The sequence below is a fragment of the Vulpes lagopus genome, chromosome X (assembly GCF_018345385.1).
Source record: "Vulpes lagopus strain Blue_001 chromosome X, ASM1834538v1, whole genome shotgun sequence".
Taxonomy (NCBI): Eukaryota; Metazoa; Chordata; class Mammalia; order Carnivora; family Canidae; genus Vulpes; species Vulpes lagopus.
In genome coordinates, this window is record NC_054848.1 from 90,180,370 (window position 1) to 90,201,043 (window position 20,674).

The 20,674-nt window shown below is 36.8% G+C and overlaps 1 protein-coding gene across 18 annotated transcripts in view; it reads right to left on the minus strand.

Annotated features, from left to right (window-relative positions):
• The window catches only part of KLHL13 (kelch like family member 13), a 221,912-nt gene that overhangs the window by 56,050 nt on the left and 145,188 nt on the right, over window positions 1–20,674 (minus strand). Inside the window, exon 3 of one of the 18 annotated variants that reach the window (XM_041742174.1) lies at window positions 13,447–13,491. The exons of 16 other annotated variants lie outside the window; for them this stretch is intronic. In XM_041742174.1, coding sequence (XP_041598108.1) covers window positions 13,447–13,491 — 45 coding nt within the window. Of the gene's footprint in view, window positions 1–12,849; window positions 13,069–13,446; window positions 13,492–20,674 lie in introns of those variants that run through there. One more of the 18 variants, XM_041742173.1, reaches the window with a different exon arrangement.

The window sequence follows — 20,674 nt, forward strand, 5'->3', positions numbered from 1 at the left end:
AACAGTTCCATAGATTACTCAGTACTTATCAAGTATACTCTTAATCCCCTCACCTATTTCCCCCCACCCCCTTGCCCACCTCCCCTCTGGTAACCATCAGTTTGTTCTTGTGTTTCCCTTGCCTCAGGAGACATATCTAGAATATTTTAAACATTTTTGATAAAGGAAAATTTACTTAATTTAAATCTAATATTTGCTAAAACTTTGCAATTAGGCTGAAGCCCTTTTAAATATAAAACAATTAAGAAGTAAATATGGATGATTCTTTGAATGCTAATCTTAAATTCATGTCTCCTAAACCCTAGTCAGAGTTCCTTTTTTTCCTAGCCTGTCATTCCTTTTTTCAAATTACACACACAAAACATGTTATCATTTAAGTGTGAGCATACTAGCTTTAAAACATAAATTTGTCTAAAATAGTTTTTCCCATTATGGTAAAGGGTATGTGAACATAGTCAAATAACTCTTAAGTTTAAGAGTAGCTGCAGTCTTGGAACAGATTATAATCTTATTTCCTTTATCAAATTACTATTTGATGAACCATGACTAAAATATTCTGGTCATTGGTAAATTGCTTCTACTAAAATTACTTTCAGTCTGTGCTAGCATCATGGTATTTATCAGCAAGCAAGAAATAGAATCAGAATTTTGGATTAGTTTTTTTCATAGGAAAGATAGGCATAACTTACTCTCTAACGAGACTGTGATATGTTAGATTACTGCATATATCAAATGAAGAAATTCAACACTCTTAAGTGAAATGATCTGCACAGGGCTACAGACCTAAAAACTACTCTCTCTAAATTCATTTATCTAACTCAGCATTTATGGAGCATCTGCTATGTGCCAGACACTGCACTAGAAGATAGGTAAATAGTAAGCAGGACACTTGCTTGTAAAGAAATCACAGTAAAAAGAAATAATTACTATCCAAATGATTAAATGATATAAAAATAATAAATTCTCACCAGTATCTACTAACGAATACCATGTTGCATAATTCATATAAACCATGGTAACAAACCTAATTGCAAACTTTGCTCCCTAGTACAGAAGTGTATCCGTTTGTTTATAGCATATAAGGACCAAATAAACAACAGAAATAACATTAACTTTCCTTACTATTATTTCATTTTAAAAGATTGTTGGTCCCAGATCACACCATGTCATTTGAAAAAGAGGGAGTTTTTTTTTTTTTTTAAGAGGGAGTTTTTAATTGCATCTGTGTATATAGTGCAGCAATATGTCTATGAAGAATATTCTGGTGATCCACATCTCCAGTCTACTTAAGATCAAAATGTTGGTTCCAATTCCATGGGCTTCTGTTTAGCCATGAATTATTCAGACATGATTATACACATACAACCTTTGTAGGAAAGTGCTCATAATGAATGAAAATTGCTTCAGTTTGGTGATGCTAAGGGGCTGGACAGCCTATTCACAACCTAGATCATCCATACACTCTTCAAAATTGTTTCAAATATTTTGTGAGTCCATTCAAAGTAAAGCTAGGTCAAACTAAGTGAGTTAATAAGGAATTAAGTGAGTTAATTGCAGACAACAGAATAGCTCCAATGTAATCCTATCTATAAAGACAAATCTAGTGGAGGCTTTTGTATTAGTCTTAAACATTAATTTGTAATACAATTGATGGATTAGTATAAAATAATAAAAAGGAAATATAAATTAAGAATAGATCGACTCATCAAATGCAAACATGCATGAAGGAAAAGTGATCCAACATAAATATCACATTCTCTTTCAAGGTTATAAAGGTATGACTAAGAGTAATTTGTAAGGTTCCTTCTAGCTCTTGGACTCAAAGAATTCTCCCTTGATATAATTATGCTCTTTTTTTTTTTTTAAGTTAAGCTCTGCACACAATGTAGGAATTGAACTCAGGACCCCAAGATCAAGACTCATATGTTCTACTGACAGAGCCAGCCAGGTACCCCAATAAGTATATTCTTTTTAAGATGGCATGGTCTTATCCCACTGAGCAGTGAAAAAGCACTATGTTTTTGAAACCAAAGAAACAAAGTGAACATACAAGATGTTATAGGGCAAGTTGTAAATGAAAAGAAAAGGTAATTTAGAATTTCTTGAAACACTTGCAGGGAGAGACTTTAATGTGGGAAGGGAAAGGGGAAGAGAGGAGGGACAAGGAGATGGGATAAGCACTAATGTAGTCCAGCTGCCCATGAATACCCAATGGAGCTTGACCTATAACCTATCATTCTCATGATGTTTCCTTCCCCAAATGTTAGTGCTGTAAAATATAGTATCCAAGCCTTTTATTTATTTATTTTATTTAATAATAAACTTATTTTGTATTGGTGTTCAATTTGCCAACATACAGAATAACACCCAGTGCTCATCCCATCAAGTGCCCCCCTCAGTGCCCATCACCCATTCACCCCCACCCCCTGCCCTCCTCCCCTTCCACCACCCCTAGTTTGTTTCCCAGAGTTAGGAGTCTTCATGTTCTGTCTCCCTTTCTGATATTTCCTACCCACTTCTTCTCCCTTCCTTTCTATTCCCTTTCACTATTATTTATATTCCCCAAATGAATGGGACCATATAATGTTTGTCCTTCTCCGATTGTCTTATTTCACTCAGCATAATACCCTCCAGTTCCATCCACGTCGAAGCAAATGGTGGGTATTTGTCATTTCTAATGGCTGAGTAATATTCCATTGTATACATAAACCACATCATCTTTATCCATTCATCTTTCAATGGACACCAAAAGCAAAAATGAACTATTGGGATTTCATCAAGATAAGAAGCTTTTGCACAGCAAAGGATACAGTCCACAAAACTAAAAGACAACCTACAGAATGGGAGAAGATATTTGCAAATGACATATCAGATAAAGGGCTAGTTTCCAAGATCTATAAAGAACTTATTAAACTCAACACCAAAGAAACAAACAACCCAATCATGAAATGGGCAAAAGACATGAACAGAAATCTCACAGAGGAAGACATAGACATGGCCAACAAGCACATGAGAAAATGCTCTGCATCACTTGCCATCAGGGAAATACAAATCAAAACCACAATGAGATACCACCTCACACCAGTGAGAATGGGGAAAATTAACAAGGCAGGAAACCACAAATGTTGGAGAGGATGCAGAGAAAAGGGAGCCCTCTTACACTGTTGGTGGGAATGTGAACTGGTGCAGCCACTCTGGACAACTGTGTGGAGGTTCCTCAAAGAGTTAAAAATAGACCTGCCCTATGACCCAGCAATTGCACTGTTGGGGATTTACCCCAAAGATACAGATGCAATGAAACGCCAGGACACCTGCACCCCGATGTTTATAGCCACAATGTCCACAATAGCCAAACTGTGGAAGGAGCCTCGGTGTCTATGCAAGCCTTTTAAATAAAAAATTCAATCAAGCCCCTATACCTTCCGTAATAGAGAGCAGACAGTGTTCAGAGAGTTAAATAACTGGTGCTGAGTCCAGAACATTCCCACACTCACCTCCAAGTTCAGAAAGAGGACTTTTCCAGCCATACTGACATGCTGAAGTTTAATGCTCAATAACTGTCCTCATTTGTTGTTTTACTGTTCCTATTTCACGCAATAGATGTTAACGAAGTAACATGCAAATTTCACTGTTTTCCTCTACAGCAAGTACTGAATAGCATAAGCATGGCAACAGTCACATAATTGTATGCCATCACCAGTTAATTTTCTTAAAAGCAGGCTCCACGCTGGGCATGCAGCTTGAATGCAGGGCTTGAACTCTGGACCCCAAGATTGAGACCTGAGCTGAGATCGAGCTGGACATTTAACCAACTGAGCCCTCCAGGCACCCCATGCCAGCTAATTTTAAATACCTTTTGAAGATCGTTTAAAGGTTTTCCATAACTTAAGTTATCTGGATGACTTTCCAGGGACATGTGAGGACCTTGTAGTTGTTAAATATTACTTTCTTATAGCCTCCATGTTTTATCTAATTCTGAATAATGTTCCAAATAAAATGAAAATGTTTTGAGAAAGTGGGAAGGAGTGCAGAGTCCTTTGAAATGTTTTCTTCAATTCATCAATACAATAAAATACAGTCAGCATCAACCAACTTGTATAATGCACTCATTTTAGAAATTTTTAAAAAGATTTTATTTATTTATTCATGAGAGACACAGAGAAAGACAGAGAGAGGCAGACACAGGCAGAGGGAGAAGCAGGCTCCACGCAGGGAGCCTGACGTGGGACTTGATCCAGGGTCTCCAGGATCATGCTCTGAGCTGAAGGCGGTGCTAAACCACTGAGCCACCTGGGCTGCCCTCATTTTAGAAATTTTTAGATAGCTCTAATATCAATGGAGTAATTCTGTTTCTGCTTGTTACATAAAACTTGATTAAGAAAATGAACTCCATGATTTTATTCAAAAGGTGGCACTATGGCACCTGGGTGGCTCAGTCAGATAAGTGCCTGACTCTTGGTTTTGGTTCAGGTCGTGATGAGTGCCACATCCGGCTCCCAGCGCAGCAGAGTCTACTTGAGATTTTCTTTCTCCCCCTCTGCTCCTCCTCCTCCTGTGCATTTTCTCTCTCTCTCAAATAATTTTTTTTAAAAAGTGGCACTAATGCTTATTAGCTTTTAAAAGGTGACTTGGATCATGCAAATCATTTCAAAAAAGCCTGCATTTTAAGAAGTCAAATCAATAATTAAGTTTTTTCAAAGATTTATTTATTTGATAGAGCATGTGTACACACAAGCAGGGGGAATGGGAGTGGAAGAAGCAGACACCCTGCTGAGCAGAGAACCTGATGTGGGGCTCAATCCCAGAACCCAAAGGTTATAACCTGAGCAGAAGACAGACACTTAACCGACTGAGCCACCCAAGCACTCCAAAAATAAAGTTTCAAATGATTAGCATCTTAGTTTTAAGCCACATCTGCATTTTATGTGTTTGTGTATACTTGCAAAATTGATGTACAGAATATATTTGTGTTTATTTTACAGGACTTGGAGCATAATATAAGTTCTAACAGAACTTGTTTTTACGATACTTTCATCACAACTGCAGATTATAATGCCATGCCTGAAGAATTCTACTTCTTAGTAAGACTTCCAAGAAATCACCATTGCAGCAGAGTTTAAGAATTGCCTCGTTTTGTTTGAATTATTATAATTTTCAAGAACAAAGCCACTGGTTTAGAGATTAATAAATTTGGCTTAGTGATAAAAATGTAAAATTTGTACAACCACTCCTGTATTATCCAGGTGGGTCCATTCTAATCACATGAGTTCTCAGAAGTGGAAGAGGAAGGCAGAAGAGTGGGTCAGAAAAAGATTCATGTGAAAAGGACTTTTGCCGTTGTCAGTGTTGCAGATGGAGAAAGGGAGCTGCAAACCAAGAAATGCAGGCTGCCTCTAGAAGCTGAGATCAACTCTCAGCTTACAGCCAGCAAGGAGATGGGAACCTTGGTGATGCCACAACTGTGAAGAACTGAGTTTGCCAGTGACCCAAAGCGAGCAGGAAATGGATTCTTTCCTAGAGCCCCAGATGCAAACACAGCTGAGCTAACACCTTGATTTTAGCCCAGTGATACCCATACCAGTCTTCTGAACTAAAAGACTGTAATATAATAAATTAGTGATGTTTTAACCCAGTAATTTGTTATGGCAGCAAGAACACTAATACAGAGTTCTTTTTGAGTGCTTGCATACAATTAAGCGAGGGACGATTATGTGCGCAAGAAAATACTTAACATACTGACTGGGTAATACCCTAGGAAAGTACTGAAAAGAGCACAAGAGCTAGAGTACTGTCCATGGTGGCTAATTCCCATGGGGAAAAAACGTGGGTAGCCAACCAAGGTAGAACAGTGCTTCAAGACAAATGGGAAACTGGGAAGTGAATCCTGATACCATATCAGCAAGTAAAGATAATTGCCCCAGTATTTTCCTAAAACTCCACCACTTGATGGTATGGCCAAGCAGAGCTGACTTCTTATACCACCACTCAGTTCGAAACAGCTTACCTCATCTGTCATACTTCTGTTCTCCTAATCCTAGTGAGATATTATCTAATTCATAGCTGGCATGAAAGTAGCAAAAGTTAACAAAAATCAAAATGGCATTAGAGAAGTTAAGAGCTTTGAAATCAAGCAGACCTGAGTTTGAATTCTCACTTCACCTCTTCCTTGAAGTGTACTATTGAGCAAGTTAATTAACCTCTCTGAACCACTGTGCCCTCAGGTGTAAAACAGAAAAGACTTTACTCTTAAAGAGTGTTGGGGAGCAGCCTGCACAGTGCTTAGCATTCTTATAGTAGCACTCAACAAAGTGTATTCTATTTAGCTCTGATAAACCAAGACAGTTTTTAAAAATTGCAAACAAATACATCTTATATGAAGTCTATAATATTGGTTTTACAGGCTAGATTAGAGTTTTAAGCTCCTGGAGTTCTGAAAGTTGTTTTTATTTACCCTTTTCTTAGGGAAAGGTAAGTTATTGCTTTTCTCTATTGAACCATACCCTACATAGTACTCTCCAACAAGTTGGAGGTGCTTTTATCTTACCATACCATAAATGAGGCAATACTGGATAGAAACAACATATATCCTCATCATGGAAAGTCAAACCACTGAAAATATTTTACTATAACTGAAATTTGATTTTTCATTAAGATTACACCCTATAGAGCAGGATCAAATCATTGCTGCTTGAAAGGTAAAATTGTACACTTATGCATTAGAAAGCACCTATGCCCTGTCCAACTTACAGGGTGGTATTCCATTCCTCTTGTTTAAAGAGGTTACTATCAAGTTTAAACATAAATTGGGTCACTTTCTATCCTGTGTAATATGCACCTTAAAATCTGGTATCTATTTTTAGGACCCCTGGCTGGCTCAGTTGGTGGAGCATGCGACTCTTGATCTTGGCGTTGTGAGTTCGAGCCCCACGTTGGTTGGGTGTGAGATTACTTAAAAATAAAATCTCTTAAGAAAATTTAAAAAATAAAATCTGATATGCACTTTCAATTCATGTCTTCCTATTTAGCCCAGACACATTTCTCTTCTATAGTGTTTTCATTCCCATTAAATCCACTATCAATACTGAAAGTACATTAACCAAAACAACCTGATTATCTTAAATCAGAATTTTTCATGCCAGTAAAATAAATTAAGCAATTTAATTGTTCGTGAATAAAGATCAGATGGAAAAATAGTTATTTTGAATGACTGCAAGAACTATATCCCTAATGCCCAGCAGAGTTATGCCTGGTACATAACAGAAAGTAATTCTGAATATTATAAAGTCAATATACAAGGTGAGTGAAAAAGAGCGAGCACTTTCAAAAATGGATTACTCAGCAACTTCTTTATGTACTGATTCCCCAAGAATCTCACATTGACACCGCCTTTCTCAGTCTTGAGGAAATAAAACAAGACTATGTGGCTGCCATGTCAATTTAAAATACATCATGCACAGTGCTTATAATTCTTGACTCCTTAACCACAAGTTAAAGTCATTAACACAAAATCTTGCCTATTTCTTCTTTCTTTCCCCTCCCCCTCACTCAGCCCGACTCAGCTTCTCATCTAAATATTCTAACTTTCAAGCAGAATGTCTGGAATCCTTAGAATTCTTAGCACCTCCAGACTTCCCACGAGGGTATGAGATTTGCATTTCTGCTTCTTCCCTCTGGGGCAAGTGTTTTGAGGGGTACTTGGAAGTCACATTAAAGTAGGAAAAAACAATGAATCTAGGTAAATTCTTGACAAGTAAAATTCTTGAAAATTTCTGAAAGCAGCAGAAATACTAGCTTTCTGTCTTGCAAGTTTCTTTTCTGCGGTATTCTTCAGTAACATTAAATGGTTTCAAGAGATCTTTTAAAACACACACACACAATTGGCTTTAAAACCAAATTCTAACTTCACTTGCACACACCGGGTTTCCCAGACTAAAAATTCTGAAGTAGCTAAAAGAATAAACGCTGACTAGGAAGGGCAAGCCATCTAGTCATCAACCTCTAGAAAGTAAGTTTGTAAACTTGAATTCTCCATGGAACAGTGTGAATCCTGTGATTAAAAATTATATAATCCTGGGCTCTAAGACAAGCAGAATATCTATATTAAAGGAGAAAAGTGTTTTCCAGTCGTACCACATAGGGAGCATTGCATTCAGACACAGTATCTTGTATAAAGATTAAAATGAAAAAAAAATGGGCCAGGTGAGGACAGCCAGCAGAGTGAAGGGTCTGGAAAAGATGTCATACAAGTGACGGTTAAAGAAAGAGATTTCCAGGCTTGTATGTAATACAGAAAATAGATATTTTTCTATATAGCTCCAAAAGGCTACACAAAGATCGGAGATAAAAGATTTTGTTTAATGCAGGGAAGAGTTGTACACGAGTGAGAGGTGCAGCCATGGTGAGGTAGTGAGCTCTCTGTCACTAACAGGGAACAAGAAGAACGCGTATTACCATCTTTCAGAGGTGTTGCAGGAAGAATTCCTGCTTTAAAGGGGGTTTGGATTCTCTAAATGACCTCTAAGGTCACACTTATCTCTATGGTTTTCCATTAATGCGTGTTAAGCTAGCCCTTCTGTAAGCTCAGACAATAGAAATTCCCAAACATGCCACCGAAGTTACAGATTCACACTAAATTGTTCTTTGGCGCTATTTATGTTATTTCTCCACGTAATTTCGTTAGAGTGAGCATTTAGTAAAAACAAATTAAGCAGACAGAAATAAAAGTTTATGTATGTGGTATCTGTGTAAGTAGCTACATATATTTTCTAATTTGACATTATCAATTTAATAAGTATTTTGTCAAATGATTTCTAAAACCACGAGGTTTTGTTTTAATCACTAAATTAGAAAAAAAGACAATCTTAGGGTATAGAAAACATGTCAAATTTAGAAAATGCCTATTTTTATCTGTTCTCTTTTTTGAATCACCCATAAACAAGAGAGACTTATACACAATCTTTTCTGCACAACCTTTTCTCAGGAAATCTAGATACTGAACTTTAATGATACAATGACAGAAAACAACTGCTATAAAATACTGTGCTGTTGATTATTTACCACCAACTATTTTACATATTAAACAAAATAGCTGTAAACAGGAAGCTGACCTAATGCAAGTGCATTAGCTGAAGGGGCACAAATCTAATCCACTAATACTCATCCTACGCTCGTTGTCTTTTAGCTTGAGAAAGGTAAAATTCTAAGGAAAACATTGCATCGCATCTGTCTTGCTAGCAAATTCACTGTTACATTGCACTGTTTAATTCCTACCCATTGTCTTCCTCTTTATTGCCACACATTATCAAAACTTACAGCTTGTGAAAAAAAAGATAAAAGGATTGCTAATGTTAATCCTGTTCTATTCCAGCATGCCCTTAGAAACTAACAATACATTAACCATATAACATTAGCCTGAAGGAACCATTTGCTGTTTTAAAACAGTGAATATCAAAATACCAGAAAACCACTTAGATGTGACTGCCCTTTCAGCTTTATTAATTTAGGCAAAATGACAGGTTAATTTATATGGTTCACACCTGTCAGGAGCAGAGTCTTTACTAATTCAGTTTACACTGACCAGGAAATCCTCCCTCAGGCTAAAGCTGAACTTCAACCTACTCCTGAACAGAGTGTAACACAAACACATCACCCAGATTTCTATTGAGACGGTCCCTTAGAATTCCACAGGGATCGCATACCACCATGCAAGGGTTCAAAACAGATGCGGAAGGAACACAAGATCTACCCATTTGGTAGATTAAGTATTTGGTATTCAAGCTACCTGAAGGCCAAAGGATTGTTTTCCTAAATCTTTTGCCTTTAAAGTACTCCCACTATTCCTGAATCATATGATAACACAATTTCACAATTTGAAGAGTGCTTTATGCCACATAAGAAATGATTTTCCTTAATACCATCATAAACATTGTCCTTATCATCAATCACTCTTGAATATATGGAGAGGTTGCCCCTCTCACTCAAGCTTTAAACAAGCAGAAAGAAGGCAAACTTGGTGTTAAAATCCACGAGGGAAACACAGCCTTTGTGTTCAATGTTTGCAGGAAGTACAATGTTGTCTGTTGTACCTTTCCCGAGAGTAGCAGCACTGCCCTATCTCCAGCATCGACAGAGGAGTTCCAGCTAAGCAGTACCTAACCTGGGCTGGGAATGAGACCATAAAGAGTCTTTAGGTTTTTTTCCATACTTGCTCGATTATTACAGCACAGTTTTACTACAGCCAAAAAGATTGTTATTGAAATCTCAGTCTTTGAAAAATGACCCATATCTTCAAGGAATACCACAGAGTGTTTTATTTGACAAATCACCATAAATAATGACAAAACACTACAAACCAATACTGACGCTACTCAAGCAAACATACAAAAAGATGTTTCTGTTAACTGTCAAGAATTATATATTCCAGATAATATTTTACACGTTTAGACATAATTTTATGGATTAACTCTAAAATAATCATGATTGACCAAAAAATCAGAACTACTCCATTTCAAGGCAAAGACTTTCGACCCAAACACACAAATAAACCATTTAACCTGCGTTTGCCAGCCCAACAACTGTGAGAGCAAATATAATGTTACTGACCCAGTTTTCTAATTTAGTCTTTGTAATTTCTGAGAGCAAAAATTACACTCAATTTAAGTATCATTTTGTGTGTGTAGAAGTGTTGTGGAATATAAAGAAGTACTGATGAGAATAACATGTTCCACATGATATTTTTTATTTCTGGCCAAGTAAGACAATGAACTCCCAACCTAAAACAGTCAAAAACTAAGCAATGTATTTAGAAACCTGATTTAAATTTGCCAACCTCGTCTTTTCCTATATTTAACATATTTTCCCTGTGTGCATTTACATAATATTTAAAGCCCTGTATTAATTTATTTATAAAGAAAAATAAGTTAAGGCCAATTTAATAACAGGCTGTCACAATGCCAAACTGGTGTAACCTAATGCTAGCCCTTCAAATATAGTTTCCCATTCCACCTCTGTGTACCACCAACAATCAACATCAACATGCAAGATCTGTGGTATTTTCTAGCTTCTACCATCTATGTCAATTCACTCATATCATCAGGTCAAAGAGAGGAGTACTTAAAAGGAAGAAAGCAATTCATTAGAGATGCTGTATTAAGCTGTATCTGAGCCTTTGGCTAGTATGAATTAATACAATATAATTTTTTTTAACCATCTCTAAAAATTGACAAACCAGCTGCGGTAGGAGCTACAATTTGGATCTTCTGTATAGTAAGATACAGTAGAAATACTAACTCATTAATAGCCATTATTAATTGTACCTTACGATTCTCTAAGTTTTGGGGTGTGTATGTTTTCTTTAGTTTTTACAGTAAAGTTGCTTTTGATAAATATTTGCTCATTTCTCACCAGCTAAGATAAAGTCAACAGGCACATCTCATTTTCTCAAATTATTTGAAGGAGCTCTATTAACTTGCACCTCCATTAACTTGTCACCTCCATTAATTTGTGCTTTTGACAAATTCAGCTTTTGAGAAACAAATATAGCTGATCCTTTTTTCTTTTTTTTTTTTACAAACATAACTTACAATTTTAACTTTATAGGAAAAGTAAAATAAGCAAACAGATAAAAATCACCTGAAGCATCTCTAAGGAAGAACATAATAATCTGAAAATGACATGATGACAGAATTTCACTCTGAAATGTCCTCATTTTTCAACGCTTTCTAGGGAATCGCTTCCTTTGGATTGAGAGCACCAGCACACTTCCTCAGCAGCTGAAAGCCTTTTAAAGAACCAGATAAGACACCACTGTGCATCTGAACCTCATATAAAACAAAAACTAATAAAATGGCAACTCACCAGGCTTTCTAAACACACAATTAACCTGAAGCAGGAACAATTTTCCACATCTTTCCTACTGAAAAATATTGTAAAGGAAAAACAGTTAAAACATGCTTTTACTTAAAAGCTTTTCTCGTACTAATATTTAAAAAATAAAAAAAGGTCCAGTTCTCCCTTATGCCTTCCTTCACCAAGAGAAAAAAAAAAGGATCACAGACAATATTTTTAAAGGATATTTTATTATATTTCTGGATTTTGTTTCTAAGGCAACAGTTTGCGAATTTAAAAACTAAGATTTTCAAAAATTCTAGTAAGACTTCCCAATATATTTTAGTATATATTGACTTAAAATAAATTTCTAAAACAGGCATAGGCAGAACACGCTTTTCAACTCCATGTATGTATACAACTATTCATAGAACTATAATTTGCACAAATTTGAACTTACACTTCAGAACCTGGATTATAAAACTGGGAAAGATATTAACATCAAACTTACTAATATTCATTCACAACTCAAGTATAAAAGTCCTGGTTAAAAGACTCGTTTTCTGATCAACATGTTAACTCCAAATGTTTCAAATTCACCCAAAAATTAATAGAGAGCACTTCCCTATTTAACACCACACCAGCATCAATCCCCAGCAGTGTTTTGTGCCACTACACAAAAGAAGTCATCTTCAATATTTCAGATAGACAAAAATTCAAAACAAAATCCAACGAGTGTAAAAAGATTAAAGCCTATCCTTAGGCATTTCTTTAGGTATACATTTTAGACTTTTACATGAGTAATCCAATTATCATTAAGCACATTAAATGAAAATAAGCTCCTAGGACAAGCAACCGAAGGTAAAATGTGGGCATGCCAATATATTTAATGATAAACCAGCTTGAGATTTTTATACTCTTGTGGGTTTGGGGATGTCACTGTTTGGGATTTTTACCCCCTTCTGCCACAAGGTTGATTCATGAATGAAACCCCACTTCAATATCCTCTTTTCTCTCACTTACATGTATGCTGGAGAAAGTGGAGTTGACCTGGATGTTTTAAGCACAGGAACTGGGAATTTCCAGATAGCAGGAGAGCTTGTTTTCCATTTCAATGGCATGTTGTCACCACGGTACTACAATAACAGTAAGCAGCGTTTCCATAACAGACTACCAACTAGGACTTCCATTCCACACTGTACTGACACAGCAGCGGCTGCCGCGAAGAACAAGCAAGGGATCCTGCCAGTGCCCTTACACCGATGCCTCCAATCTGTAAAATAGGGCTGCAAGGTACCTCCTTAAATCCTCCTGTCCCCTAAAGCAATATGATGATTCTATCGTTCTAACTCAACAATAGTGCCACCTCGTTAGGAAAGCGTTGACTGCAGTATTTTTTTTTTAAGACTGCACTGTGCAGACCACACAATGCAGCTTTATTTAATAAAAGCAGCTGGGGTTTTATTTTGTTGTTGTTGTTTTAAGCTTGCATTACCATTGTTCTACCTTATCGGGGATACTGCAGCACTATACTATATTCTGCACCTATTAACCTGATTTCTGACCAATAGTAGCAGGAAAAAAAATAGATGGGTTTCATATGAAAATGAAACAACATACCTACTCAGAATACACTTGTCATCCTCTGAACATTCTTCTTTTGAGCTGCAACAATACAAATGGGATATAAACCTCAGCATAGCCTTAGGCCACAGCTAATAGAGATCAGTGACTAAATTCGGCAGCCCGCTTTCCTCCTGTGCAAGCTCTGGCCACACAATACAAGAATGCCATTATGGGAAAAGCCCGTTTAAAAAATGCGAGTCTCTCTCTGCTTTCCAGTTAGAAGAAGGCAAAATGTAAGAACAAATATAAACTGCTGCAGAACTCTGCACGTTCTTCTAGTGGCTTCTGATTCAAGTTGCTCTCCTTTCCCTATTCTTATTTCCAAGCCAAGCCGGGATGAGCAGAATCTCATACATTTACAACATGCTGTGGTAACACGAATATCACTCTGTCTTCTGCAGCAGAGAAGTACAGAGTAGCGTGCTCTTAATAGCAGTCCTCGGAGGGACGCTATCAACAATCTAATTCAATGCTGCCCTCCCCTTCTTCTCTTCCCCCTTACCCCCCCTCCAGCCCCCCTCCCTCCTCCCCCCACCCTCAAGCAGCTCACAAATTGCCTAGAGGAGAGACCAATGCTGCTGGCCAAGCAGGTGTCCAGCAGGGACCATTCCAAAGCTCAGCGGCAGGTCCGGTAACCTCTAGGGGTTAGCCACTGACAAGGAGATTGAAAAATTCAAGCTGCTGTCAAAGGCAACTTGAGGTATTTCATGAAAGCAGTGGCAAATACATGGTTCATCTATATCGTTTTAAAATATTGCCAGAAAACAGCCTTGTAAGTGCCCCAAAAATGACTGGGTGTTTTAAGTTTCTGTTTAAAGCACCAAACTCACAAATTTTCCACACAATTCTAAGAAGTGAAAATAGGAGAGGCTGGTATGACACTGAATTCTTTATTTACAGGCTGAAGAATTTTACCTCTGATGTCGGCAAGTAGCCATCACTAAACATCTCCCTTCATAGCACCCTTCTACATCTACCTAAAAACAGAATTATCCCGCCTTCACCAGTGCAAGCTCAGTAAAAGCAGACCACCCTTCACACGGAAGCCACTACCTTTTTTTAAAAAAAATCACTGCTGTGACAAAATTCATATTTACTTTCAAGTCTGTATGCAAACAATAAACTCACACTTCTAACTTTAGTAGCTGGCTTTCGGATACTCTTTCCAAATTATTCCCGGTTTTTAAAAGATTGAGATTTAGTCCCTTAAGAGGCTTTCTCATTTGCATTCAAAAAGCACAGATGAATGTTACCATAGGAAGCAACTACGTTCAAAAATTCCACAATATAGGATTTAACATACCAGAAATACAGTGTGAAATTAGCTAAGGAAATCACAAATACCTTCCTTTAAGAAACGCGTCAATATTCAGGCAAAAAGCATTTTCCTATGAAACCCAACCATACATGTATATGCAGTATGTACACACACTACACACATACATGCACCTATGGAGAGAAAGCTTATTTTGAAAGACTGACCAGTAATGCATAAACTTTATTAAACAGCAAGTAGATATCAGCCATCACTAACTCACAAATAATTTTTATTCAGTCGATCATACAGAAGCACCCCAAAAAAGCCCAGGCAAGCAACTTAAAAAGTTAAATTATATTTTGTCTTTTTAGTATCCACACACAAAACAGTCTCATAAAAATCTCAAGGGAAGCAGAGAGAGGAGTATTTATTAATACCTTAATGAGCAAACTACATTTAAAAGGTTTTTTTTAAAAAAGTACCACTAAAACAAATAAACCGTAGTCACGTTCTCATTCATTTGGGGAATATAAATAATAGCGAAAGGGAATATAAGGGAAGGGAGAAGAAATGTGTGGGAAATATCAGGAAGGGAGACAGAACATAAAGACTCCTAACTCTGGGAAATGAACTAGGGGTGGTGGAAGGGGAGGAGGGCGGGGGGTGGGGGTGAATGGGTGACAGGCACTGAGGGGGGCACTTGACGGGATGAGCACTGGGTGTTATTCTATATGTTGGTAAATTGAACACCAATAAAAAATAAATTTATTTAAAAAAAAACAAATATACCATAGTCAATATTTTACAATCAGCAGTGCCAACTTGTTGGAAATCCCCAGAACAAAATACACACACACACACACACACACACACACACACACACACACACACACACAAGTTTGGAATGTTCCATTCCAAAAACGTGAATCATTGTCAAACATGTACAAATATAAAACAGCTACAAATTAGCTGTATGTAGCAAGAAGGTGATGTTTTAGGAAGTTCAACCACTTTCCAGCTTATGAGAATATTAGAAAGCAGTAATTGCAAATACAACTTCTGAAAACAAAGATCCCCAAACCTCTATTAAACATGGAAAATAAAGTATTTCACTCAGTCTGTAGAAAGTCAACTCAACATTTATGAGTGGGATATAGGGTAAATGTAGACTTTTTTAAATCTCTGAGGGGGTAACCCCCCACAAACAGGTGAAGATCACTTTATTGCAGAGGTTCTCCAGTTATTATTCTTCTGTGAACAATCAACTTTAAAAAAAAACATAATCTTTGTCTAAGCTCAGGCTCCAAAGAAATCAGTCAGTACCACCAAATCATCTATGTCAATTGCCAGTGTAGATTTCTCTTACACTTAATGTTTACAACCTGCTTTTGTGGCCCTCCAACAATGGTAATATTGGCTCAGCATAAAAAGAAAATAAGACTGCTTTCCCTTCACACCACCCTCAGCACTCGTAAAGACCCCAAAACCCTAAAAGTTTACATCTGATGATGAACATTTATTTCTATTCAGTTCTTCTGCTTCAACAAATTGCTAGCAGTCATTTTTAATTATCTCTCACAAGTAAACAACTATGCCAAAGGCTTTAAAAATAATTCATTTAAGTAGAAATATAGTCCATGAAATCTACTTTACACTATTAATTTGCTTAACAACAATGTTCTTCATACATCATTTAGAAATAAACTTCAGCCAGGTAAAATCACTCCAAATACAAATTAGCAGAGTCCAAATTAATCAGATTTTACTACCCTGATGGCGACTCCAGTAGTAACTATCAACTGTAATTACCATTACATTCTGGAACTGAAAATGTTTTCACCTACAGAGTGATAGGGAGAAAATGATTAAATGTGTATTTTAAATATAATTTTATGCAGGCTCAGTGTCCCACTACTTTAATATTTAGACTGGGAAATGTCAAAAACCCTTGTTGACTTTATAAGAAACACTGATTTCATTTATAGAACACTTGGTTTCTATTATGGACCACTGAATAAAAGAAGACAGAAAGACAACATACACAAGAGCTCTTCAAAGCATTTTAGGAACATTAACTAATCACTTGAAAATACCTGTGAAGTATGTATTTCAGAGATGTCATAAACAAAGGACAATGCTGGGACTTGGCCAAGGCCACAAAATGAGGCATTCTTGGCCAAATCTTACAATGCAGAATTCCCTGGTTCCCAACGTAGACAGAGGAGATTTTTTATAACTTAGAATTCTTACAACTTATCTTGCTCAGTACCCTCACTGTACGGATGAAAGAACTAAAGCCCAAAGACATTAACTTGCCGAATGTCACACTGCTAGCTAGCAGCAGGACTGGAACTGGAAACCAGGTTTCCATCTGCCAGTCCAGGACTCCCACTCTAGAATTCCTAATGTCCCTCCTTGATGAGACTTTTCCTTTGGATATGTGTTTCTCTGTGATGTGAACCACATTCTGTACGTATCTCCATGTATTCTAAATAAAAAAGCATTACCAAGAGCTCCTTATTCTTCCAATTATTGTATGCTCAAAGATAGAAATGAGAGACAAACATCAAAAATACACAAATGTGCTCAAAGACCATTTACAAGATCTTCATTCCATTAGGTGTTTAAGTAGGATGAGGGAGAAGAAAGTATATAAAAATTAAGCCAGTTATAGTATGGAAGAGAAGTGAAATACACAGCTAGGAGTGGGATTTTTTTTTCTAAACATAAATGTTTCTAAAGAACTCTACAAAAAAATTTAACTCAGTGGCTGACAGTTACAGTTCTTTAGTCCCATCACTCCATGAAAGGAATTGATGAGTATGTCACATATCTGACCTCTCTGGAGGTCCGAAATATCTGGACAGTTCAGGAAATATGGAGATATTTCCCTGATATTCCCTAAGAACTGACCTACCTTCTTCTTGCAAGTTTTGGTGAATCCTGTGGTTGGTACAACCTGAGACTAATAGCACTGACCACAGTTTGTGTGAGCCAGCGCTGTGTAACCTTCTCTTCGGTCCTGACAACGTCTCCTCGGACTAATCTGGGATATCCATGAGTATTTGTGTTGCTCTGAAGATCCGCCAAATTGTGCGCTCTGTTATGTTCTACCAATCAGGAAGAGTATTTGGATGGTGACCAAGTAGAACTGTTAAACCTTTTAAAGCACATGAAAACTTGACTTCTCCACAACAGACTAAAATCCTTAATATAGTTGGGCACCTTATTACAGAAAGCAGAACTGTTCACATGAATGGCTACCTACACACACGCATGCACGTGTTTGTGTGTGTGTGTGTGTGTGTGTGCATGTGCGCGCGCGAGCACGCATCTCCTTTGTTTCAGGAAAAATGAATATCAATTATGTTAAAATATTTTTTCCTAGATACTCAGATATTGTAGCCTTGCTAAAATCAAAATGGAAAATCCCAGATGTTTCTCAAAGATGACTATGTTGGAAAGCCATAATTTCACCTTTTCTAAGTACCCTTCTCACCTGTCAATTTCCTTAATGGAGCCGTGCAGGTCCTTACAGTCCCACAAAAGATTTACATCTATGACTATGTCTTGGATTAGTATAGTACCTATCTCCTTCTTCACAATATAAACAAGTACAAAAACACAACTGTTCAGGCACATACTCGTGCACATGTGTGTGTGTATATGCATACAGAACTCCTTCATGCTGGCAGGAGCAAAGTGAAGGGAAGTAACTCTTCCCATCTTTAACATTTCCAAAAGAAAAGAAGGATACTGAGCTTTGGGGGAGAGGAGGCATAGAACAGTAACAAGTGGGACTGGTAAATCAGGAAACAAAAAGAAAAGAGACAAAGGGAGAAAACAGAAAGGGCAAGGAGGGGAATGACAGGATAGAAGGAGAATGAAAAGCCAGAATGGTAGTGGTTCCAGTATGTGGCAACTTTTGTAACTGGGGGTCAGATGGATGAGGTTCTGGAGCTAAGTCAGGAGAGCAAATCCAGGAGGACTGGTGCAGGTGACAACAAAGGTCCAACTCAGTGGTTAAGCGTCTGCCTTTGGCTCAGGATGTGATCCTGGAGTCCTAGTATCAAGTCCCACATTGGGCTCCCTGCATGGAGCCTGCTTCTCTCTCTGCCTATGTCTCTGCCTCTTTCTCTGTCTCTAATGAATAAATAAATAAAACCTTAAAAAATAATAAATAAAATCTTTTAGAAAACAAAAATAATATGGCTCTTTAGTTAAAAAAACACATTCATATAAAGCTTTTTACATAGTTTACTTTCTTCTGATTTGGTATCAAATATAGAAGCAAAACTATAAAAGTTGCATGAAAACAATGTAATAAGCAATATTACAATCTTAATTTTTGTAAATCCTAAACTATTTTAATAAGAGTAAACAATTTCTAGTAATGCTTATCTATGATGATTGAAATACTTTTCAATAGCAAGCACATCATATACCCAATCTCAAAGGGCATGTCAATTAAGGAAAGGCAACATTTGCTATTTTCTACATTGTTTCAGAAATAAGTATGCTTTTGTAAAACTCTGAGTTACTGAAAGACTTTTAGAATAATATATGACATTTTCCTCAACATTCCAATTAAAATTAATGAAATAATGCTACTACTTAAAAATGATATTTATTTCCCTTTATCCAAAGAGTTATTATAACATTCACACTTCCATGGAAAGTTAATTCTAATGACTAGGATCATACAACACTACTTAAAATTTCCACAAAAAAGGACCCTCTATATTCAATTGGTTTAATTTTATTTTTCACATTTCCCAGGCCTAACCCACAATTTTAAATTTCTTATACATATATCTATAGAAATTATTGTTGACTAAAACTAAAAGGCTATAACCAGAAATGAATGAGAAAATCTTAAACTCCAAAAAAGACTCAACTCAAACTTGAACCCTGTGACCTGCTGCCATGACATGGTGATCAACAGTTCTCATAAGGGTGTGTAGTTTTATAGTCTTAGAACTTGTCTGCTATGGTGGTATCCAAGAGATTTAGCAACCAGCTCAATACCTCTATTTTCTTAACTATTTTGAGATCCTTCTCATTTTTGAATTTATAATTCTTCTCTTGGGTGATCTTAAATTAGAAAGATTTTATTCTTAGAGAAATAAAGGGGATATAGAAACAATTACACTTAAAGATAACAAATACATACTGGTAAGTCTAAATTATAGAAACTAGCCGAAAAGTGCAATTTAAAATCATTATGCCTCAGGGTGCCTGTGTGGCCCAGTCTGTTAAGCATCTGACTCTTGATTTTGGCTCAGGTCAACATCTCAGGGTCGTGAGATTGAGCCCCACATCAGGCTCCTCACTGAGCATGGAGCCTGCTTAGGATTGTCTCTCTGCCTCTGCCTCTCCCCCTACTCTACTCATACCCTCTTCTCTAAAAATAAAAATAAAATAGTTATGCCTCAGAAACTATTTAGCAATTCAGTGAAAATCCTATGATGTCAGACATCATTAGGTCATGATATATAAAATGCTTGTGTATTACAAACTGATCTTTTTTAACCAACTGTTTTAAAGGTAGACATGACTTTAAAAATTATTTCCCTACACACCCCCAAGTAATGGTTGTCCAGTGGGGGAAATAATTTCTTTTCCCTTATCTCATGTTTTATTACTAACTAAAGTAAATGGAGTTTTGATACAAGGGAGTAAAAAACACACTTCATCTTTAGGTTGACCCTAGATTTACGTTAGACTTAATTAATTAATATTAATTAATTATAATTAATTATGTTTATTTATGTAAGTAATCTCTCTAGCCAACGTGGGGCTTGAACTCAGGGCCCCAAGGTCAAGAGTTGCATGTTCTTCATACTGAGCCAGTCATGTGCCACTTAAACTAGATGTTAATTTAAATCTGGGTTTTATGACTGCCTTTCTAACTTTCTTACTTCAACAAGTAAGTTCAGAATCACTTCATGTCTTCAAAATCAA